Raw genomic sequence first — 21,831 nt, 5'->3', positions numbered from 1 at the left:
GTCTAGTTACTTTCAGTTAGGTCCAATGCTTTGTTTTTTTCTTGGAAAATTTTTTTTTTTTTTGGTCACTGGCGTCAATGTTGTCGTCAATGCTGTCGAAAGGAAGTACAAAAACTCAAATACTACGTAGCTCAGGTTACGGTCGACAGTATCGTATCTCGAGCACATTCAGCGAGCACAAGAAAAAGTCGGGCCGTGGCAGAGGATATTCCATGAAGTGAAGATTTATCCTATCTTGACTTGACCACCGCGGTCCTGGACCACGTCCTCCCGGAGGATTCAGTTGAGATCTCGCTTCAGGCTGCCCATAGCTCTAAGCTGATACGTTGTAGGTACGATGAAAGCTGTTGCAGCTGCAAGCCAAGCCCGAGAATACTACCTACCCCATTACTACTAGGTAAAATAAGATAAGTCCTATTCGGTATCTAACGTCAGCCTAAGGTTCCGCAAAGCCCCGCAAGTAAATTCGCCCGCCGTTGAGAAAAATCTCGCTGCTTCACGCTAAGACTCGGTTATCAAGTATGCACAGCAGCCTAACGACTTTAGGTAAGGTCGCCAGGGTTAGCTGTAGTTATAAAATGTATATATAGATATGTATGTATGTATGTATGTATGTACAAGGATGAAAGTCTTTGATTGCAAAGGATTCATTCGGGGGTGCCGGCGCAGCTGCATCTGTTGGAAGGGGATGATGTTCAAGGTAGTGCTGATGCGCTGTTCTAGCGATTATGGGCGGCGGGGCAAATGTGCGGAAGACTACGCGGAAAATATGCGCTCACCGCCGGTGTAAGCTGTCACAGACCATCGGAAGGAAGATACAAATCAGCCTAGCAGACCAATCATAGATGCAAGTTGGTGTACAGTGACCCCGGACAAGCGAAGGAAGATACAGCCTACAAAGTTCCGTCACGAGAGCATGGGTGGCGCATAAGTGGCCAGTGTGCTTACATTCGTCTCTCTTCTGCAGCTGAGGATTTATATGCTGAAAAAATAGCCTTGCCTGATCACTCTTCTTTTTGCCTAGAAGGGTTTTCTTATCTCTTGTTGCTTAGATATTCTGAATCCTTTATTTTTGAGTTTGTCCCCCAAGTAGAAAGGGAAAAGAAGAGGGAAAGAAAAGAAAGGAAGGAAAGGGGAAGAAAAAAAAAAGAAGAAAACAGCAAGAGGCCTGCTTGCTACATTTGTCCAAGCTCTCGGGTTTGTCTGGAACTCTGGGCCAAGCATGCCGACCGACTCGTTAGACCGAGACCGACCAAGAATCACCAGAAGACGCGGTGCTTGCACATACTGTAGGCGGAAAAAAATCCGCTGTAGGTACATCCCTCATCCCGCATCTCGCAGCTCAGGAGGGCTCAGAAAGGCTCAGAAAGGCTTTCAGCAGTGTCTAGAAGGACTCTGACATCGATGTGGACCAAGGCAATGGAGAACGGCCATGCCGGCTGTGCCAGGTGAGCTTCAAAGTGCCTGGGCCAGATGGGGAGACTTTACCTAATCACGTCCTATTATCTTCAGCGGCATGGTATCACCTGCTCGTATCTCTCTACGACGGCCGAGACATCAGAGGCCGGTCGACGGCCACCGAGGGCTCCCCACCAGCGGGGGCTGTCGACAACCAGCAGCACGGGGTTTTCGATGGGAAGTCCCGAGCCGGACACCAGCGGTTCCGTCTCCTCTCACAGTCTGGTATCCCCAGAGGTCGATTCCATGGACTGGTTCATGAACCTCACCACACCTTCCACCCCCACGTTTGACAACCTCGGTGAGGACTTGTTTAGCTTGCCTACCTCCGAGCTGGCACATGAGATCTCGCAAGGCGCCACCCCGAAAGAGATGCCGCTACCAGAGCGTGCTTGGGCGGGTACCTATCCGCAAGGTGTGTACTTTACACGGGGCTTCGACATTGAAAGCCGCCGAGACGGTCGAGAAGCTGTGCTAACCAATCTGCCAGCCTTGGAGATCGGGAGTGCATCACAAGCCTCTCGAACCCGCCAGGACTCGGTCTCCAGCATCCGAGGCCTCGACGCAGTAGATCCCATGCTGCAGGTAATAACGACAGCCGTGCCGGGGCCACTCTCGGTCAACGCTCTCCCAACGCCGGTAGCACTCCAGCGAGGGCAAGATGCTGGGGATAGGCCGCAAACCCCAGTAAGCCTAGCATTGGACCTGTCAAATCGGTACAAAGACAAGGAGGCCAGAGGGCAAGATTATGACGGAGAACGCAGGCAACTGCTGTTCCCGGCGTTAACACAACTGGATCGAGATGCTGAGCGGTCGCGGCCCCGCTTCGACCCCTGCGTCTCGCCTCTTATTGCGCAGTTTTCCAAGGCCAGGGTTGACGAAGCTGCGCGGCAGACGGCAGTCGAGGCTATCAGCTTCATCATGTCCCAGGAATGCCAACGCAGTCTCCCAGGAGCCTGGTGGTTGTCCGGCCTTGGGCAGCAGACTGCACGTGACATCGGCTGGGCAGACCTGCCCATCCAATCGCTTATTCGCAGTAAGTACGCCTACACGCGAGAGGGAAAATACAGGCACTGTCCTTCTTGCCGCATCTCCGTCTTGCCCCATCCTCTTACGAGTCAGATCTTAATTAGTTCTATAGGTTGCTTTGAGGAGCCATTAGGGTGAGAAGTTATTGTTCTTCGTCGACATAGCTGCCCACTGCTCCCTCTGCTGATCATAGTGCTCGCCAGTGTCAAGCTATATCTAGAGCAGCGCGAGGTTCTCGCCGCGGTCAACTTCCTCCAACCCTCTTTTAGGTCTCAAGCAGCCGCCGTCGGCAGGTGCATCGTGGTCACTCTTGCGGCTTGGGGGTCTCTGTTGAAACCAGACCAGCGCAAGCCGGACACTGTTGAGCTGATAGCTCGCATGGGCGAGGCCTACGACGGCTTAAATGCCGAGCCGGACTCGGTGGATAAATTCCTGGTACGTTCCAAGGCACTGTAGCAATCTTTTCTTTCTTTTCTTCTTCTCTTTCTTCCGTGTATCGTTGCCACTGGTGCCTGACCGTAGGTGCAGGCTATTGTAGCAGTTGTAGGTAGATTTTCCTCGCCTCCTAATTTTCTTGTTGAGCAAAAGCTCACCTTTTCTAGCTCCAACTCGTCCACAAGCTGGGCTTGAAACACTTGCCCAAGCTCTTAGCGACTGCTGTGTCCATCATCCAGGCTCTCAGTCTACATTCCGCTGCGGCGTTGCAGAGCCTGTGTGCCGAATCGCCGGGACTGGCCGCCAGAGTCAAACGGGCGTGCTGGATAGTATTCTGCGTCGACAAGGTCAATGCTCTACGTTGGAAGTCTTTCTCGGTGCGTTGTCAGCTCGAATCTCCGTGTACTCGCATTCCTCTGCCGCGGGGGCCGGGCAGGCGTCTGCGAGCACAGCGCCACTGACGCCTTTCCTAGTTGCTTCCAGAACCATGTCTGCAGTACACACCGCCGCCCATGGAAGATTGCAATAGCAACCAGGACTGGCTCCTGGCTCAATGCAGGTACAGCAAGCTATGTGGGCAGATCTATAACGAAACATCGCATGCCCGTGAAGACCAGTCTCGATCTTCCGAGAGCAAGGCAACAAGCATCGCCGCAGAGCTTGAGGACTGGTACGGGTCGCTTCCCGACGACGGCCGGTTGCATGACAAAAACACAACGAGTAGGAGTCTCGCCAGACAGCTGGCTATATGCATGCTCTATCAGTACTGCGAAGCAAAGCTTGCACTGCTCGATGTTGATGACACATGGATGGACACTACAAAGAACCCACCGCTTCGGTCGCCGGTGATACCTCTCAGTCGAGACATCTTCAAGTTCAGCAACCGAATCGAGCCCGATGACATTGTCTATGATCGGTAAGGCACCGTGGCTGCTCTCATGATCTCCCATACTTCTGGCTATTTACCTAGCGACGCGTGACTGACCAGCCCTGATGGACAAAAATAATTAGGATTCTTCTGTTTCTGCCGTCGCTCAGTCTGTGCAAAATGGCCACGCAAGTCTCGACGCACGGAAGTGCCGATTTCGAAGACGCCCGAGCCGTGCTCGCCGTCGCACACGGCTTCTTCGCACGAATGTCGTCGGTGCTGCCCACGACCGAGTTCTTCGACCGCGTGACCGAGCTGGTCGACATAGCTGTCAGGGCCCACAAGAGCGTAGTGTAGACTTGACGGGCGGTTGAGCTGAGCAGCTACGCGCCTCCTCCTTGCCGCTTTTGTGCCGTCGGTTGTTGTTCATTCGATAAAGGTGAAGAAGACCGCCTCCTCCTCGACATGGACCCCAGTGCGTGCTACGCCGCTCTGGCGGATCCTGTACACGTCGCCCTGGTCGGCCGTCAGCAGCTCATCCTTGTCCGTCCACACAATGCAGTGCTCCAGGACCACGCGCCCAAAGTCCAGCAGAGAGCTGCTCTTGCCCATCCGGTTCGTCCCCGGCCGTGACGAGGCATCCTCCAAGATCCACCCAACGCTCTGGCCAGAGAGCACCGCCTGGGGCTGCGGCGGCTGTGCCCAGTACTTGGTCGCCTTGCTGCCTGTCGCCGTGTTCTGCATCTCGGCCTTGGCAAATGTCTCGTTGAACATGACTAACTCTAGCTGCAGCGCGTCGCCCGGCAATAAAGGGCCCAGCTTGGCGTAGGTGTGCGGGCCGTCCGAGCCCCACTGATACGTAGCCTCGAGCATCGTTTCTCCGTGGGGAAAAGCTCTGAGCGTGAGGCCTGTTCGCAGGCCCGGAGAGTCTCTGCTGTTGGCGTCGATCCCTAGCCACACCGAGACCGCTTGCGCTTCTGCAAGCCCGCTGCTCTCCTCCGCAGCTGTCGTGTGCGGTATCGTCAAGCTGGCTTTGACTGCGGCGAATCGCTGGTTCGGGGGTGGCGTAGACAGGACAACGCCGGCCCAGTCGGGCGTGAACGTGAACCGGGAGCTGGAGGGATCTGGCTGGACGTCTTGTCGGCCTGCAACCTGTGCATTGGTTGCCACAACGAAAGCTAGCATCCCAGCGATAGCAGAGGCCAATGCGAAGCCAAGTAAAAATGAAATCACCACTCTCCTCTTGTGGGGTGCGACGACTGTGGACGTTCCCGCCGCGGAACATTTTCGGCCGTCATCATGGCCACCATCCGCGCTGAGCGGCGGTGGCGGGATGGCCTCGTATCGTAGTCTGTGGTTGAGAATAGCTCTCTAAGATCGCCCCACGCGTGAGTGACGCACAAAGGAAAGGGTGGGGACGAGATGGAGGACCTACATATGGCCAAGACTCTCGCAAGTGGCGGCTCAGGCGATCCATCACGAAGTCACGAGGTGTCTCTTGAGAACATTGCCCCGTCCGAAGATGGCTCATGTGCAAAGCGTTGTGCTGCTTCAGACGAGGTGTGTTTCCTATTATGTACAAGTCTAGGTGCACCCTCCTCTATCAAGTCCTAGCGTCGACCGTGTTCTGGTCACCGATTGGCGGGTTGTTCGGATCGAAAATAGCACAAAAGGAACCCGGTCCGGAACACCAGAGGAGCAAGCATCTAAGCTCCTGTCCGGCGTTTCATTCTGCAGGCAGGGATACTCATTGGTCTCTCTGTCGACCACATCGAACGGAGGGTGGCTGGCTTGTGTTATTGTGCAACAATTATTCGCACCTGGTGCTGCGATGCAACTTAGCTTAGTTGAGTTAAGCAAAAATAATTATGGTGCTAATACATATGTTTATCTATTGAACAGGAGACCAGATCATGATGTGCATTCACGAGCCGAGAGGTCCGACATTTCCGAGTTTGAACTTGACTCTATTCCATCTTCTGGCTCGACTACTTGCTTAGGTAGGTACTGTATTTAAAAAGTTGGGCAGGTCATCATGTGGTTCTTCCCAAATGGGCAATGCCGAGTGGTTCAAGTGCCCCGAAACAAAGACTCCCAGCTCCGGGTGCACCAAGGTGTTCTTCAAATTCGGAAAATTATCACGAGCCCAGAGGGCTACCGAGTCGAAATCACGGCATTGATGACGGTTGGTCCAGACGGCCCAGGGCTCGATCCATCCATCGGCCCAGCGCTGTGGGATCAACGTCAGGTCTGCGTGGCATTGGAGAGAGAGGCGGATGGAGTCTATGCAGTGAGCTGCGTGCCGCATTTCGAATTAGCTGATCTGTCCAAGGTGTTTGTCTTCCAACGATGTCTGGAGCTGCTCTCGAGGCGCAAACTCAAGACGGCTCGTGGCTGAAATATGGTCTACTCACCGATGTGATACGCCACTGGTATATCTTCGTCTTCTTCAACCACAGGGTAGAAGGGGTGGTACAGGACGGTCTTCTTGCGAAGAAAGTCCAGACAGTGCAGCTGATGGAACACATCCATGCCAAACAAGTAGCCGGAGCCGTCGGCGAACTCGATCGAGCTTTGGTCCATGAGATCCACCTTAGCCTTGGGCACCTTGAGCCAGCCCTCTGTAAGTCGCATCCCGGGTCAGCATCACAACAGCACTGTGCCTAGATTAAATCCAGAAGCTTACGCTTGCCTCCCATGTTGACCGTCGCCCAGGCCGCATCCGCCACAGCTGGATCCAAGTCGGTAAAAGGCGATCGAGTGCCGATGGGGAGATTCCATGTTGAGTTCACCAACGACATCGGCGCTCCCGTCGCCTCTATAGCGAATAGGCTCATTTAGTATATACGCTTATCACTCTGAGAGTCTCTTTTGCGCTTCAAGACTCACCATATATGCCTCCGCGCGGGCGCCCTGAGCTTGATCGAGAGCCGTGTCTCGGCTGAAGGTTGACAATGGTCCATGCAGCGTTTGCAATCGAGAGGAGAATGTTAAGCCACAGGATTGATTTGGAGATGGCGATGCCGCGCACCAAGAGTCTTCCTTTGAGCGAGCCGAGTGCAGCTGCTTCTTTGTGACAACCCGGCGCCAGCGGTGCTTCCGGGTCATCAAGAAAAGGTGCCGCCTCTTCGCTACTCGACGCCCGTCGAGACATGTTGGACGCTCTTTTCGATCCCATCGTTGGGAGGAGAGAACCTGAGTGATGTGTGACTGCCAGGTGTCTTAGGTTAGTACGAGTCCAGGGGCCTGTGATGCCATGCGCCCGGCGGGTGGAGGGATTCTCGGACCCTTGAGGCGAGGCCAGAGGCAAACAATTACCGACTGGCTTATTTTGAGCAACTAAGACCCACATGATTCCGACTAGTACTATACTATAGTACATCTAGACCTCCAGATCCGATCTCTTTCCGAACCGATGGCTTTAAGGATGCTCTTCCCAGAGGCTACGTTCATCAAGATTACTGGGCTGTGATTGGATTTCCTCTCTTCCGTTCACCTCCACTCACATTTAAAATGCAAGGGTCTTCACTCAGTCCAGGCTCCTCCTCACTAGATAGAATTTAAGCTGCTGAGCAAAGGAAGCAAAACACACACACACACACAAAAGAGAGAGAGAGGGGGGGGGGGGGGTGTAACAAATGCTTGCAAGTCTCAAACCATGGATGCTCTTTCATTTTCTCTCCTAGTGAGGTAATTGGGTGTATTACAGTGCCTACTGCATGCCCTTCTTAGTTACCTAAAGTAATTACTGTGCTGGACAAGTGAAGCCTAGCGGTTGCAACACAGATATTCTAATCCATTGGCAGTCCTGATGCTCTTGTAGTCCCCCGTCTACTACCAACGTTGTTACTCTTCGATCGGTTGTTCCTTGATGAGGGGAGACTGATGGATAGCCGGATTAGCAAGTTTCGTCTGCCAACTAGTAGTCAGTCAATCAGCTGCGCATGTTCAGGAAGACCTACGTTTCGAGGCAAACCAGACAATTCGGCCCAGCCGTACAACACATTCCTGTCTTTGCATTTGTGCCAGAGGATGTTGCCGTCCACCACTTTGCCGTCGGCCCACTCGCTGTTGAAAGCAACCGGGTTCAGCGTGGTGTCGGCGTGGCACAGGATGCCCTGCCGAAGGTAGTCGAAACAGAGCCCAAACTGCTCGTAGTCGGAACCCCAGCCTCTGTTGCCCATCAAGGCCCGAGACGCGTCCCACGAGCCGGACATGGCCTTGAGCTGCTTCCGAATGTCTCTCAGGCACTGCAGCTGGTGGAACATGGACACCCTGCCCCAAAAGTGGTATCCGCTGGTGAGGTTGGTGGCGAGCACGGAACCGCCGTTGTCCGGGAGCAGGGCGTCCCAGAGACGATCGGCTTCCTCGCTCCAGGACGTGTAGGACGCGTTGTCCATGTGCATCTCGTCGAAGACGGCCTGCTCGGGGAGATTTGTCCCACGGATGACGGGCGGAGAGGCTCTCCCCGCGAAGGGGAGCCCGATGAGGACGACGCTTGTCACGACGGCGACGCTCGTGTAAACAAGACCAAAGGAGACCATGATGATTGTGTGGGTTCTGAGGGCTGGTGGTGAGACAGCTCGATTCTATCGCAGGGCCATGTTGGAAATCAAGCCAGGAAAACTAGCCTTCTGGAGGGGAACTGCATGGCCGGATGGAGGGGGTGGGGCGGCTGTTTTCCGAGGTGGCGCTTCGGACCGGCCGGGCATGCGGTGACCCCCGGCGCTCCGAGACTGTCGACATTTTACGCCTAGAAGTGGGTGTGAAGACATGCCCTCTCTCAGCCAAAGCCTAGCTTGCAATCCAGTCCGTCGATATCGTTGCCAAACGAGCACGCCAAACAGTTCCCCAAACCTTTTTGTTCACGCATCCGATGTCGACGATGAAGATGGATACTTGGCTGCGGAAGTATAGAGGCATGCAGGCCCTGAAAACGGAAGATGAGGACGAAGACTCTCTGCCTCTGTCCTTCGAGAAGAAGCAGAAGACGACCTGGCCGTGGTTGCCCTTGGCCTGCACCCTCCTGCTTGCCGCATCCGCCGTCTCCTTCAACATGCGGTGGTATCGCGGCATCTCGGGCGACCCCATCGACCTCCCTCCGCTGCAGTACACCTTTACCGACCATCCAGAGATGCGTCCGTTCGACCAAGAGACGTCGGACATCTGGCTCCCATGGGGCCGGGACCATTGGTGGAGCATGGAATGGAGAGACCCGAGCGGCGCCCACCTGACGCAAGGCATCGACATGCTCCATAAGCTACACTGCCTCGTCTCCATCCGGGAGGAGTTCACGATGATGGCGACGGACAAGAACCGACGGGTGTTCTTCAACGACAAGACGGCAGAGTCCATTACCCGTAGAATGCACATCAAGCATTGTTTTGACTTCATCCGTGGGGTGCGTGCCTTCAGCCTCTCTTACTCTTCTTGTTCAAAGACACTGATCAAAAGCAGGACATCCTTTGTGGGGCAGACGCGACTGTTGAGCCCTTGGATCCAGGCTACACCAGAAGCGACGGCTTGGGGGTAGAGCATCAGTGTCGCAATTGGGATGTGGTGATGAAGTATGCCGCGGCAAATGACTACTTCCCAGACCAGCTCAAGGGGCTGAAGTAAATGATTACCCCGGTGCCTTAATCAGGTAGAGGTAGACAAGAAATGGGAGTAATTGTACCAAGTAATACTTGCATCAAGCAAAGTATTCATGCTCCTCTAGCGAGACAAGAGCTTGTGTTGTGGCGATGCGCTATGTTAGGTGAAGAATACATAGTAATTAGCATGTATCTACCTACCTTGATCTACACACCTGAGTTGATATAGAGTAAAATGCTTGGGAGATGCCGAACGCTTCAACATGGACTGATTCCTTCGGTGATGCTAGTAGATACAAGCTCTCGTGTCTAAAGTGTTGGGTCGCGTTTCCCCTTGTCGAATGTCTCAACTATTTCAAGCACAACCTTCTTGGTTGCAGCCAAGCTACTATTTGGAACCTAATACTTGATTGGTTCAGCTTCAACTTTAGAAGCATCAGTTATTTAATGAAACATAGGGCTGAGGACATGTATATGCACACAAAATCCATAGCGCCCATGCAAACGAGGTGCTCGATGATTTGATCAGGAGAAAATCCAGGTTCAAACTGGCGTAGAATCCCCGTTTAATTCACAGCCCGGAGCCCATCAACCTCAGGCATTCTATGCTCTGGCTTCTCGGACCATTCGAACAGAGCATCCCAGTCATTGCAGACGTGAGTCGCCTCCTTGTGCACAGCAGGGGGGTTCCCCGGAGTCGCTCCCTCAGTCGTGGTGTCGGCGAAGCACATGATTGCCTCAAGAATATAATTGAAACAGTGCGCATTGTGGTCTGCCCAGTCGAGACGTTCCAGTCTGGTCACGCTGGGAAGCTTGGCCTGAGGGATTCCCATGGCCATGTAACTGAAATCCTCCAGAATGCCGGCCTTGTGAAAGTGTCAGTGAACCAGGCAATATCCTGCCAAGGGACCAAATCAGACTCACCAGACAATGGACCTGATGGAATGCGGACACCTCAAATAGGTCGTAAATAAGCGGGATCTCGGGACCTCGATGGTCCCAGGAGTCATCGGCCTTAACAAAGGCTGCCACGACGAGCAAGTCAGCTATGAACTGGTCGGAGCAGGAGGAAGTCTGCGGAGCGTAATGGTTCCTGCTTACGCTTGATAACCCGGTTCCAGGCCTCGAGCGTCCCATTTAACGCCGTCGCTTCATGGAAGTCCTGCGGAGTTGCCCATAGGCCTTTGCGTGGCATCCAGGATTTGTACTTTGTCCTTCCGCCTACCTCGCCTAAGGAACACAGAGTTAATTCGTCAGCTTCTCTTGGCCGTTACAATATGAAGGCATTTCAACCCGAGTCCTATGGTTTGGGTTTTTTTTTTACTTACCCAACGGCACCACCCCGCTGAGATCCGATCCAGCTGGCGCCCGGTGCATGACGGAGCCGTCAGCGGAGTCGGAATGTCTGTGGGCTGTCTGGGCCTGAATCTGGATCAGGAAGTAGATGGCCACGCCTAAGCACGCCAGAACAACCAGATCCAAGCCAATTCTGACAACATGTAGCCGTCGACTTTTCGACAGATGCTGCTGTTGAGCGGCGTAGTGGCGCCGGTCGATTTCGGAGCTCTCCAGGCTCTCCGAATCATGCGAGTACCGCTTGAGGAGGTCGACCTCATCGTCAGCGTTGGGTCTGTCCATCTTTGTTGTTTTGTCTGGGCTATGAAGCGTCGTAGCAAATATTCTGGCTGTTCGACAGAACGAAAGATGGCCGAGAGACGAAGTAAAGCGGCGATTTACAATGAGCAGTTGATGATTGAGTAGTTGAAAGATGCCCCCCAGAAAGAGAATCTGACGGCTCCCTATTTCCCTTTGGGAACATGATTCAATTCCGAAAGCCCAAAGGCATCCATCCGCCTTAGGGGCCGCCCGCGAGGGAGTTGTGTGGTTCGGATCTGGCCCGGCTCGGTCCGAGTGCTCGCACCGGGGTAAGAGAACATGCCCGGCTCCCTGGACCAGGTAAGCTCACTGCCTGCGCGAAAGGTTCACATTATAGTCCTGAGGGAGGCTGCGAGCGTGTTCGTTGTCTTGGGCCCGTCAGTACTCTCAAAACAGGCGAAATGCACCTTGCATTGCCCTCCCAGAAGCCCAAAGCGTCGCCTTCACGCTGTCGCGGGTTTCGCTTGTTCGGCTGGCTACATAGCGACCTTCATCGCTTTTTAGCCCTCCATCCAGTTACGATGCCGCTCGATAAAGATGCCGAATCCCAGACTCAGTACAAAAAGATCACCCCATACGATGCATACGACATGGATGAGTTGAGCGATACCGATAGCAGCGATGATACCCTGGCCGTCGCATCCAAGGTCAGGCCGGCTTTATGGCGTCAATCACCTCTTTCACGGCTTTGGATCTGCATCTACATTGTTGTCTTTGGCTTGTACGCGTCTAGCTGGGTAGCCTGTATGAGCATTGTCTGGCGCGCCTGGAACCGCCCTCTTCTCGCTTGAAGGAGAATGTCTGCTGGGCTCGAGCAAGGCAAACATTTTACACAACATCTCGTCGCCCCAGCCGCTCTAGCCCTACACCTTGTCAACAAGGTGCAGCAGATTACGTGTGGCATTGGTTTGGGCAAGAAGGCTGTCACTAGTCGACGTTACGCGGCTTTAGGAGTGAAATCAGTTCTTTGGTCTATAGCTCTTCGTCATAATCGAATACTTGACCAAGAACCACAGGAATGTTCTGATGTTTGGTGTAAACAATGTTCCTTCGGTTTTGAATAGAGCCATGCTCAAAGCTACGGCTCATGGAGAAGGTGCTCAAATTCATCTAGTCACTGAAGCCCTTCATGTTCGTGGCGCGCGAAGCTTGGGCCCAAGCCTTGATCGCGTCGTAGTTTTTGCACACATGATATGAGGCCTCCCCGAGAGTCCCTGGGTCTTCGATATCACTCCCCTGGCCTTCAAAGGCAACATCCCCGCAGCACATCAGCGAATTCCGCACATAGTCGAAGCAGTGCCCGACATGCTTGAGCGCCTCTTCCTGGCTCTCTCCACTGTGATCGTGTTCCTGCTCTGCTGTGTGGTTGTGGTCGCTTGTCTCATTCGGATGCAATAACTTGTTGAACTCCTTCAAGATATAATGAAGACAATGCAGCTGATGAAAGATGGACACTGAAAAGATATCGTCGCCATTCAACTGTATTGGCGGCGGCAAAGTATCTGTGAATTTGTCCCACCCATCGACAACCACGAATCCACTTCCCACTTATTGTGATGAGATGAGTTAGTTGAAACGAGCATCACAACCATCTAGTCTTGGGGTGCAAAAATTCTACACTTACCAGGCATCAGGTTTGTCCATGCCGGGTCTGAATCGTCCATGGCACGCGCCCCATCTTCTCTGGTAGAGTTGAAACGGACGACCGTAGTGCCAACTTTGTGGATATTCTTGGTTAGCAGGGAGATATGCGTTCTTCTTGCGTGTGAGTTGTTACATACAGTCTGGCACCAAGCCATGAGCTTCGCCAAGCGGCCCTTCCGACGGACCAGCTCGCCAGAAGGACACGACGAGGGCCCACTGCACGATGGCCATGACAAGGACGATAGTCAAAACTATGTGTTCTCGGCCAGATGAGAGACCACAGGCGACTCTTTTTTGTATCGCACGGCTCTTCCTGCGGAGCCTCACCGTAGGCGTCGAGTACCCCTCCCGCAACAGCGGGTTGCTGGCTATAGAGTTTGATGGCATTTAGGCGGCTTCACTCGTCGGCTGGCTCATTATACGGCTAATACCTTCCTAGAAGACGGCAAGGAGGGTGTTATGATTGATCTTCGAAGTGTTGTAACGCTGCTAGCGGAGGGAACCAAACTGTGATTCGTATAGCTGTCACCTCCTATCGAGTCAACTGAGCAACAACGAAGCCAAGCTTGGGGACCTTTTTAGGATCAGCCCTTATCGAAGGTATGGAAGGAATCATGGACCGAGAGATATTCTGCCTAAGCATTCGTAACTTTTGGTGGCGTGGAGACCGAGACCATACTTGATGAGGCAGTTGGTTCTAAAACCACCGGACCGGAAGGCGAACACTCTCCTTTCCGTCTCCAGCTTACCGATGAGGCGCTCTGGCTAGAGACAAGAAAGCTCACTCGTACAGAGTACGCACGAGCACTGCTCCTCTGGCGACCGGGCGTTTGCAGCATCTACGCCGCTGGCCAACGGGTAGGATTTCCTGGCCGGTCCGAGAAAACAGCATGCCACCGGCACCCAATCTCAGCCCAGTGTTTAAAGACCAGACTGCCTTCTAGGAACCTTGAATTTTCTATCTCTCATCATCCTTCAGTGTCTACTACTCGGATTCCTAGTCTATTTACAACTTTGAGTTTACCACTTTGAGTCTTCAATCTCAAACACACCATTTACAATGCAGTTCGCTAAGTACCTGGCTTTCGCCATTGCTATGGCTGCCCCCGGCCTTGCTCTCCCTGTCGACGAGCGGTGAGAACACAAATTCCTAAGTTGGTGGACGGTGCCTATAATGGCCGGTATAGCTAACAATACTCGTATCCAGTGCCATTGCCCCTACGGAGCTCGCTGAGCGCTCCTACCTCATTGTGGCGGCGGACGAGGAGCCCTCCACTGTCGAGAAGCGCTCGTACCTCATTGTCAGCGCGGATGAGGAGCCCGCCACTGTGGAGAGACGTGCCCAGGCTGGCGACACACTCATCGCCGCTGACGGCACCAAGTACAGCCTCGTTGCTGAGACTGAGTAAATCTTGTCCTCAGTCCTGTTCCTGCGATGGGGGAGTCTAACCTGATGATTAGAAAAGCTCGCCGTGACGTCGATGAACGCTCTTACCTCATTGTGGCGGCGGATGAGGAGCCCGCCACTGCCGAGAAGCGCTCATACCTCATTGTCAGCGCGGACGAGGAGCCCGCCACTCTGGAGAGACGTGCCAAGGCTGGCGACACGCTCATCGCCGCTGACGGCACCAAGTACAGCCTCGTTGCCGAGACCAAGTAAATAGGTATTTAATGGTCACTCTTGGCAGATATCTGTAGGGCACAGAGGCGCAGAGATGATATAGGGAGCTGGGAATGATAAATAGCTGTTGTGAAGCAACTACCTCTATAGGAGGCCTTTGACCAAAGGCTCTTTTAGCAAATACTGAAGCTCCCGCACACCACGCTATGGCTTCTTTCTGTGTCGCATAGAAACACTTGACTTTGTACGATACTGTTTGGACTGGCATACATTGTAGCGCATCTTGCCAATGCATTTCCGCGAAAATGCGGAGAGCTGTGTGTGTTATCAAGCATGATTGTACGATATCCACAGGTCTCAGGAGCGCCTGTATTCTCTCAACGGAAACCCTATGCGGTGTCAACGAGGCGACTAGTAGGAAGATGAATAGGCCTAGCTGATATCAGGATCAGACGAGGACCCACTAGTCTAAGTCTTGTACAAGACAACCTCTTCTGGCAAGTAGTCTAGCTCCCTGTCCGGTCCGAGCAGATAACCAGGCTCTCGTCCCCACATTTCCGAGTTCCCTCTAGTTATTAGCTTTGCAGCCAGGCATCCTATAGCTCGGAGAGCTTTCAACCAGTGCCTTGATCTTGATGGCTCTCTCAGTCTTCGGACGCTATATCACGGTGCAACCTTGTGACCCATTCATCTCGACACAGCACGCCTTCACGTTTCCGCAAGCTTCCTGCTTCCACGTCTAATTATGAAGAACGAACCAGAAGCATTTCAAGATGTCGAGTACGAGACGCTGCCGGGCGAAGACACAAACACAACGCCAAGTCCACGGCGGCGATGGCAATGGAATCTTGCCTCGTTTGGCGTGGGATGCGTGACGGCGGCTCTGATCACGAGCGTCCTCTTTCTGACGGCGAGGTCGCTCCATCGGCCCAAGACAGCCGAGGAGCTCGAGGCACAAGAGTGGAACAATTGCGGACATTCCAGCCGCGAGGCCATGGAGCTTGGTTGTGTGATGGACCCGCCGCTCAACTCATGGATGCCCCCGCAGTGTTACTTCCACGAGCTCACGTCGTCGCTGCCGCCCATCTTCGAGAACCGACAGTACTACAGCGACGTCAACATGACCCAGGAGATCACAGTGCAGCAGCTGTACGACGGAGAGTTCCCGAGTGTCTACACAATGCGGTAAGAACTGCAACTTTCGCCTCATGGAAGGTCTCGTGCTGACTCGCCGGCCCGCTAGGTACCACGACGAACACTGCCTTTTCCAGTGGAGAAAGCTGCAGTACGCCTTCGAGAAGAAAATGAAGTACATCGACACCAAGACGTCCAATTACCAGCATTCGAAGCATTGTGCAGACGCGCTGCAGGAAGGGCGGGAACCCCAGACCGGGCTTGGCCAGGAGGTTGTGCTTGGCTTCTACCGTTGTCATAGGACTACTTGGTGATTACATTGGCTCGGCATCAAAGAGTAAGACTGCTTTATGGTATCCTGTTCTCTCTTAGTTCTGCCCGAATAGTCTCGGGTTAGCCGCTCCATGTCATGTCTGCCGTTTGCCTTTCGAGATGACCATTGCTGGCAAAGTTGTATATCGACTGTGAGAATTTGTACATTTATTGTTTTGTATCCTAAATTCTGATGCCGTAGTCATGGTGTAAAGCGAGTCCCAAGGTCTTGAAATCTGTAGAAAAGCGTGAACTCACCCAGGACACCCTTCTGAAAAAGCTCGTCTGGGTCATACTTTCTACTCGCTGCCTGTAGCTTCTGCTTTTCTCCGAATCGTACAAGGAAATCGAGTCTTCGACCTCAGCCGCGTAAGGGAGGTACACGAGGTCGACGAGACTGTCCTTCTGCACGGCCCGAGCACGGATGGCCTCTAATGTGTCTCTCATCACCGTAAAGATCTTCTCGTCGTTTTTGCCCTACTTCGTCCAGTAGTTCAAGAAGAGCACCGAACAGCCGGGCCACCTGAGAGGTCGAGGCCCAGGGAGTTGACGCCCTTCGCGCTTAACTAGATACCCGCTGTGTCCCTTCGTGATGTGGCGATCCCCCGGGAAGAACCAACTCGAATGCCACTACAGCCTCGACTTAATGGACGTTGCACACTTAGTTGGGGCCCAAAGGATTATTGGTCTTTTGATGGTGTCTCAGTGCAGATTGAATTGAACTATGGAAATACTGTAAGTGTGCTGCTGTTCTTCAGTATGCAGCGTCTAACAGAGTTCCGGCCCCTTTCCAAGCCTATAGCTAAAATCCCGACTGCGCTGATTCCCAGCCCCGTCCACCAGGTTGCTCTCAAGCTCCTAGTGTACACCATCATGAGCTCTTCCTCAAGGATCATGCATGCACTTGTAGGTTGACAAAGTGAGATGAGTAGCAATTGTTGCACCGTCCCGAAAATCCCGGCATCCGGATTGCTGCACGAGCCTACGCCGGTCCGTTTGGTGCTAAGGTAGAAGCTAAGTTGCGGCAAAGCAATTCCGACCTCGACAAAATTTACCGCCTCGGTCCGCAAGCTTACTCGGATTCCCAGAGAGCGGACTGCTTTCCGACTCTGATGAATACCCTCGGACTCTGAACACTTCCAAACTTTTGCTGAATTCCGCTGCGGCTGGAATCCCCCCCCCCCCCCTCCTCCTGGCCTTGGCTCGGTTCTGTGCCACATGGATCCCCTTCTCGGTTGGCTTCACACACAAAAGTAAGATACCAACCCGTGGAGTAAGACGTACACGATATTGAACAGGAATGAATGGAGGGCTAGGGCTAGGGCTTACACCATATTTTACACGAATGAATAGAAGGACGGAGCCAAGTGCCAGTACAGTGTTGTATGGCTACCTTGGCGAAGTGTTGATTTTGCCACATGAACTCGACCTCATCAAGCCCGTGCCAAACGAGGCGCTAAGAATCCTTGCGATGATTTGATGTGGCGTGGCACACGGACTCCTTTCCATTGTATTGTTGATATTTCTCTGACCACAAGGCCTGCCGCGACCCAAGACGTGCGACTACCAGTGATTCTACTGGTGAGCAAACACCTGACCATCTAGCCTCGTTAGACTTTCGGAACTCCATTGAGTTCGTCACACTTGCGAAAGTCAACAGATCACCGATACGTGCTTTCCTAAAGAGCGAGAACTCGAGGAGAACTCGAGAAGTAATCTGAATCCACAAAAGATGGATCGCCTCCGTCATGACCCGGAAGAATCAAAACGCAAGAGCCTGGGATTCATCTTGAGTCTAAGTGCAGGATGGTTCGGTCTGCAACAAATATTCACCGTATTCTTCGGAAGCGGCTATTTCTACCTGGCCTCGCTGGGGTTTCGAGACACCACGATATCTCTCATGTGGCTGTCCGGCCCCAGCGCCGGTCTATTCTTCCAACCGGTGATCGGCGCCATGAGCGACAGCTGTACTCATCCCTGGGGTCAACGACGCCCTTTTGTTGTCATTGGCACTCTCGTCCTGATCTGCGCTATGCTATCGCTAGCATGGGCCGAGGAAATCACCACGGCCTTCTCACCGGCTCCAAGGTGGGAAATAAGCGCCAGAGAGCAAGATCACCATGCCTCGTCATGGGGTCTGTCTACCCTTGTGACGGCAAGCATTCTGGTGGCGAACTTTGCCATACAGCCTGTGCAGCTGGGCCTCCGCGCTATGGCTACTGACCTTGTTCCAATACACCAGCAAGCACAAGCGCAGGCGTGGATAGCGAGGCTGAACTTGATGGGCAGTCTCGTTGGGTACGGCATCGGCTCAGCCGATCTTGCCGGAAAGCTACCTTTTCTTGGTCACTCTCAGTTCCAGATTTTATGCAGCCTGGTGTCGATAAACCTGGCAATCTGCGTTTCGATCACCTGCTCTCTTGTTCAAGAAAGAAGACAAACCCCGCTTCTGTCGCCCAAGAAGCCTCAAAGACCTCTTCTCGTACGCTTGAGAGAGCTGACTGTGGTGAGGCGGGTCTGCGTTGCGCAGGTCTTCTGCTGGTTGGCGTGGTTTCCCTTCCTGTACGATATTTCAAAGTGAGGGCCCCAGTATCTTAATTCCTGTGTGCCAACTTTAGTTAACATGACAGCCAGATACGTCGGAGGTCTCCAAAGGGACAGCAATTTACGCTCAAACGTCGGAGGCGTGGCTTCGCACAAAGGAGACATGACCCGAGCCGGCTCCTTCGCCATGCTGATTTTCGCTTCGGTGTCCCTGGTCGCGTCTGTAATTCTTCCTCGGCTAGTTGTAACGCCAGCTTCGTCAGAGTTTCCAGACGAAACGCGACGGAAGCATCGCACCTGGAGTTTTCGAAAAGGCTTCGGATCTCTTCGTCGTATATGGCTGGCTTGTCAGATCATCTTCTGCATCGGTATGATGTCCACATTCATCTTCGATAGTCTGGAGTCAGCATATGTCCTGGCAGCTCTGACAGGAATACCTTGGGCGGCTGGCACATGGATTCCTTTCACCTTGATCTCGCAAGATATCCGTCGCGCGCATGGCGACATGCTGGGGGCAGTCGATGGAGACGACGCCGAGGACCTGGCCGCCACGGTCGTCGGCATTCACAATGCCGCGATAAGTGCGCCTCAGATTGCTGCAGCTCTGGGGAGTAGCCTTTTATTCCTCCTCGTCAGTTCTCAAGGTCCCCACGGGGCTGGGCAAAACAATGGCTTGGAGGTATGGCTATTGAGGGCTGGAGGCTTGTCGGCTTTGGCTGGCGCGTGGTTGATCAAGAAATTACCGGAAGGGAGTTGAAAACCATCAAGACTTGCTCGTGGACGAAATCGGACAAACCACTCTTCAGTGTTGCTACCCGATGAGTCGACAGTGGTAATAGCTTCGTGTCTTGAGAAGTAATGAGGATAAAAGTCGACGTTAGCACGCGATCCCGACCAGAAGCAAAGAGGATAGAGTGGGTATGTGAAAAGAACTCGCATGGAAGGGAAAACAACTCGATGTCAGGCCTGCTGGGCCTGGACCTTACGAGGTGACGATGAGATGAATCACAGTTCTCTCCGTCATTCTCGCAGATTGTTTTACGCACAGGAGACAGACTTCGAGGCTCGAGTTGAGTGTATCAATTTCTACTTGACGAGAACTGTTGCAGCTGGCTGGAAAAATAAGTGCTGCTCCAGAAGATCATCTGTTGCTCTATCCAGCTTCATCTAGTGTTAGAATTCCTTTGGATTCTTCAGGTGTTGCAATGTCGAAGATTAGCCTTTGCAATCTAATATGATAGGCATATCAGCTCTTATCCCACCCAGCACGGTGGCGTCTCTGGAAAGCGGTTGCACTGCTTGTGATCTCTGCCGTCCCACGAGAAGATGAAAAGATTGGGGCGTTGTGGAGATTTATGATGTCGAGGAAGCCTATGTGGACTTGTGTTAGAGATGACGGCTGACTTTGGATGACTATATTGAAGGGGTGGAAGGAAGCTTGATGAAAGCAGTTGGTGATTATCTCTTTGAAGTAGGCTCGCATAGGTGTGTGTTATGATCTTGGAATTGAGGAGGGGAAGGCAGAAGAGAAGGAAATATTTTATAGTCTGGTGAGAGCGGAGCTGGGTCATGAAATGAATCATTGTTCTTAGCTGCAATACCAGTAGATGTGGAGAGATAATAATAGTCTGCAGCGAAAGTCCTGGCAATATGATGTCTTGAGCTGCGATTGTAGGAAGTCATGATGTCTCTGGATGTAAACGTTGGAGGGGTATGGTGTCGTGGTAATGTGGTGGTTCAGAGATAGAGATGACGTATTTAATGTGGAAGCTTCCGGCAGTGCTTTGTATACCAAGTATGAGAAAGGGAACTAATCACGCTGGAATCAAGTCCTGGACGGGAAAAGCACCAGAAACGGGTGCAGTTGAGAACTGTTGAAACTATAGACGTTGTAGAGCTGCAGGCTAGTTTCAAGTTCTTCCCCAGTGACTAAGATTTAGCTCAAGGTGAGACTTCTTTGTATCTGCTTAGCTTAGGTATTAGATCTGAAAACTAGCTCCTGAATTTACTTATGCTTATAGCTTGTCTTGTGATCTGCATATTGAATGAGTTATAATATACTCTTCAAGCTATAACAAACTAATTCTTTTCTAAGTAGTTGAAAAAAAAAAGAATAAAAATAAGAAAACTATTAATAACAGTTCGTTGATATTGTAATGAGCACTGCAGTAATCCACAGATTCCTAAGTACTGATAGGGTTTATGCTAACAAGAGCGGTGCCAAGTATCAAAGCCTTGAATACGGAAATGCGCTGGGTAGTCTCGTACAAGTATTCACTGCCTTTGGGGCTATCAGAATAGAGGGGGATCTGATACTTAGATTGATGACTGAAGAGCTATGTACAAGATCTATCTGATGGGAATGAACGTGTCCTTATATATTCAGCTCTTCAGACCTGTTGGTAGTGTTGGCTCTGTTAGCTCGCTGGCAAGCTCACCGATTCATGGTATGAGGATCATTTGGATCGCTACTGATCCCAACAATCCTCCCTCCATCATAACCCTAACCCTTGCTTATGTAAGCCTTTTGGTCCTCAGGGTGTTGAACCCGTCCCTTGTCTTCCGGACAGTTGTTCCGGGTGTTCTTGTTCGTGACCTGCATGTTGGATGGGTTATAACATCATCTCCCTCCTATCGATCGGTATTCCTAACGATCTTTCGTAAGTATCCTAGCAAGCTCTCTATGCTTGTGATTATGCCTTCCTAATTCGTTATGAAGAACAGAATCGCGAAACTGAAATCTTCTAATCTTTGTTCTAACAAAAAGAAGCAGAAAAATTTTCTTCTTCAGTCCATTCTTTCCAACGGGTTCGACATGCGTTATGGTCTAGCCTCGTATACTGTTTCTTCTTACGATTCTTTCTGTTGTTCTGAGTGCATTGCTCAAAATTGCGCATGATGCGATGTTTTGGAGCCTACCAATGCTGCTGAGCTCTTGCTTACTTCCACTCAATACTGAAAACTGGAGGATGAGATAGAAGAGCTGGAATTGAAGTTGACTCGGTTGCGTTAGCAAAAGAAGATGTGGCGTGAGAGAATGTCTAGGGCTATCCGTTGGGGCCTTAAAAATCTCGAAGATCTTGAGAAGGAGGAGGTTGAGGAGGCTGAGGCTGAGCGAGTTCGTGCTGCTGCCGAGATGCAGGCTGTAGTGGCTGAGGAGTCTGCGGTTGCTGGTGCAGATCCTTCCTTTGAGGGTTTTGATTGGAATTCTGTGGATGTGAGGGATTCTGTGGTGGATTGGTCTGGGTTTCTAGGCGATGGGGATGTTGTTGGGGGTGGAGAGCCTTCGGGTTTTTGACTTGGGTTCTGGTTTCTTTGGTGCGAGTGATCCCGTGGATCTAGCAATCGTTGGCGGGTATTTCTTTTTCCATTGTGCAATTTTTTCTTGCGCGTTTTGCAAATTTGATTGTAGTTCTCATGTATTTTCGCTGCTGGGGTAATCTTTTCATTTAATTGGGAATTCCGTTCCTGCATTAGCATTTCTAGCTTTGAGTATCTTTTCTACTTTGTACTTAGGTTCTTTATTCTGAATTTCA

The 21,831-nt window shown here is 52.3% G+C and overlaps 10 protein-coding genes across 10 annotated transcripts; 6 read left to right on the top strand and 4 right to left on the bottom strand.

The window, feature by feature from the left end:
* Positions 1–1,404: 1,404 nt before the first annotated feature.
* On the top strand, positions 1,405–5,165 carry M406DRAFT_329199 (uncharacterized protein; the record flags this gene model as incomplete). Its single annotated transcript, XM_040920406.1, has 10 exons — positions 1,405–1,448; positions 1,620–1,873; positions 1,949–2,494; positions 2,681–2,922; positions 3,016–3,030; positions 3,090–3,299; positions 3,396–3,838; positions 3,934–4,138; positions 4,230–4,615; positions 4,709–5,165. The coding sequence occupies 10 exons, from the start codon at positions 1,405–1,407 to the stop codon at positions 5,163–5,165; spliced, it is 2,802 nt and encodes a 933-aa protein (XP_040776238.1).
* Positions 5,166–5,657: 492 nt separating this feature from the next.
* M406DRAFT_350927 (uncharacterized protein) lies at positions 5,658–6,944 on the bottom strand (the record flags this gene model as incomplete). Its single annotated transcript, XM_040922585.1, has 4 exons — positions 5,658–6,020; positions 6,205–6,411; positions 6,477–6,608; positions 6,680–6,944. 4 exons carry the CDS (start codon positions 6,942–6,944, stop codon positions 5,959–5,961), a joined length of 666 nt encoding a protein of 221 aa, XP_040776237.1. The 3' UTR covers positions 5,658–5,958.
* Positions 6,945–7,636: 692 nt separating this feature from the next.
* M406DRAFT_67731 (uncharacterized protein) lies at positions 7,637–8,334 on the bottom strand (the record flags this gene model as incomplete). The annotated part of the gene is made up of 2 exons (XM_040925091.1): positions 7,637–7,702; positions 7,753–8,334. The coding sequence occupies 2 exons, from the start codon at positions 8,332–8,334 to the stop codon at positions 7,637–7,639; spliced, it is 648 nt and encodes a 215-aa protein (XP_040776236.1).
* Positions 8,335–8,628: 294 nt separating this feature from the next.
* M406DRAFT_355854 (uncharacterized protein) lies at positions 8,629–9,555 on the top strand. The gene is made up of 2 exons (XM_040923279.1): positions 8,629–9,191; positions 9,248–9,555. The coding sequence occupies exons 1-2, from the start codon at positions 8,667–8,669 to the stop codon at positions 9,407–9,409; spliced, it is 687 nt and encodes a 228-aa protein (XP_040776235.1). The 5' UTR covers positions 8,629–8,666; the 3' UTR covers positions 9,410–9,555.
* Positions 9,556–9,639: 84 nt separating this feature from the next.
* M406DRAFT_350924 (uncharacterized protein) lies at positions 9,640–11,127 on the bottom strand. Its single transcript, XM_040922584.1, has 4 exons — positions 10,713–11,127; positions 10,486–10,614; positions 10,309–10,409; positions 9,640–10,250 (listed from the first exon to the last, which is right to left on the bottom strand). The coding sequence occupies exons 1-4, from the start codon at positions 11,020–11,022 to the stop codon at positions 9,951–9,953; spliced, it is 840 nt and encodes a 279-aa protein (XP_040776234.1). The 5' UTR covers positions 11,023–11,127; the 3' UTR covers positions 9,640–9,950.
* A 304-nt stretch (positions 11,128–11,431) lies between these two features.
* Positions 11,432–11,949, top strand: M406DRAFT_355853 (uncharacterized protein). The gene has a single exon (XM_040923278.1). It carries the CDS (start codon positions 11,442–11,444, stop codon positions 11,829–11,831), a length of 390 nt encoding a protein of 129 aa, XP_040776233.1. The 5' UTR covers positions 11,432–11,441; the 3' UTR covers positions 11,832–11,949.
* Positions 11,950–12,150: 201 nt separating this feature from the next.
* On the bottom strand, positions 12,151–12,915 carry M406DRAFT_67728 (uncharacterized protein; the record flags this gene model as incomplete). The annotated part of the gene is made up of 3 exons (XM_040925090.1): positions 12,151–12,587; positions 12,665–12,757; positions 12,822–12,915. 3 exons carry the CDS (start codon positions 12,913–12,915, stop codon positions 12,151–12,153), a joined length of 624 nt encoding a protein of 207 aa, XP_040776232.1.
* A 760-nt stretch (positions 12,916–13,675) lies between these two features.
* Positions 13,676–14,506, top strand: M406DRAFT_355847 (uncharacterized protein). The gene is made up of 3 exons (XM_040923277.1): positions 13,676–13,818; positions 13,892–14,089; positions 14,146–14,506. Exons 1-3 carry the CDS (start codon positions 13,745–13,747, stop codon positions 14,342–14,344), a joined length of 471 nt encoding a protein of 156 aa, XP_040776231.1. The 5' UTR covers positions 13,676–13,744; the 3' UTR covers positions 14,345–14,506.
* A 754-nt stretch (positions 14,507–15,260) lies between these two features.
* On the top strand, positions 15,261–15,753 carry M406DRAFT_243102 (uncharacterized protein; the record flags this gene model as incomplete). The annotated part of the gene is made up of 2 exons (XM_040916197.1): positions 15,261–15,490; positions 15,549–15,753. Coding segments are annotated over 2 exons (435 nt in total), but the record flags the coding sequence as incomplete, so codon positions are not given.
* A 1,730-nt stretch (positions 15,754–17,483) lies between these two features.
* M406DRAFT_37131 (uncharacterized protein) lies at positions 17,484–19,052 on the top strand (the record flags this gene model as incomplete). Its single annotated transcript, XM_040924018.1, has 2 exons — positions 17,484–18,328; positions 18,386–19,052. The coding sequence occupies 2 exons, from the start codon at positions 17,484–17,486 to the stop codon at positions 19,050–19,052; spliced, it is 1,512 nt and encodes a 503-aa protein (XP_040776229.1).
* Positions 19,053–21,831: the final 2,779 nt, after the last annotated feature.

Source organism: Cryphonectria parasitica (assembly GCF_011745365.1).
Source record: "Cryphonectria parasitica EP155 unplaced genomic scaffold M406scaffold_4, whole genome shotgun sequence".
In the NCBI taxonomy this organism is placed as follows: Eukaryota; Fungi; Ascomycota; class Sordariomycetes; order Diaporthales; family Cryphonectriaceae; genus Cryphonectria; species Cryphonectria parasitica.
The sequence above is the reverse complement of the archived record's forward strand: the minus strand, read 5'-3'. Positions and strand labels throughout refer to the sequence as shown.

What these genes read in the sequence shown, in the direction of transcription:
- M406DRAFT_355854 (XM_040923279.1), top strand. Translation starts at nt 8,667, where the DNA reads ATGTCGACGATGAAGATGGATACTTGGCTGCGGAAGTATAGAGGCATG. An exon ending in GTTTTGACTTCATCCGTGGG is followed by an intron (nt 9,192 to 9,247) that starts GTGCGTGCCTTC and finishes GATCAAAAGCAG; the next exon opens with GACATCCTTTGTGGGGCAGA.
- M406DRAFT_350924 (XM_040922584.1), bottom strand. Translation starts at nt 11,022, where the DNA reads ATGGACAGACCCAACGCTGACGATGAGGTCGACCTCCTCAAGCGGTAC. An exon ending in CAGCGGGGTGGTGCCGTTGG is followed by an intron (nt 10,615 to 10,712) that starts GTAAGTAAAAAA and finishes TGTGTTCCTTAG; the next exon opens with GCGAGGTAGGCGGAAGGACA. An exon ending in TCCATCAGGTCCATTGTCTG is followed by an intron (nt 10,251 to 10,308) that starts GTGAGTCTGATT and finishes CACTTTCACAAG; the next exon opens with GCCGGCATTCTGGAGGATTT.
- M406DRAFT_355853 (XM_040923278.1), top strand. Translation starts at nt 11,442, where the DNA reads ATGCACCTTGCATTGCCCTCCCAGAAGCCCAAAGCGTCGCCTTCACGC.
- M406DRAFT_355847 (XM_040923277.1), top strand. Translation starts at nt 13,745, where the DNA reads ATGCAGTTCGCTAAGTACCTGGCTTTCGCCATTGCTATGGCTGCCCCC. An exon ending in GCTCTCCCTGTCGACGAGCG is followed by an intron (nt 13,819 to 13,891) that starts GTGAGAACACAA and finishes ACTCGTATCCAG; the next exon opens with TGCCATTGCCCCTACGGAGC. An exon ending in AGCCTCGTTGCTGAGACTGA is followed by an intron (nt 14,090 to 14,145) that starts GTAAATCTTGTC and finishes CCTGATGATTAG; the next exon opens with AAAAGCTCGCCGTGACGTCG.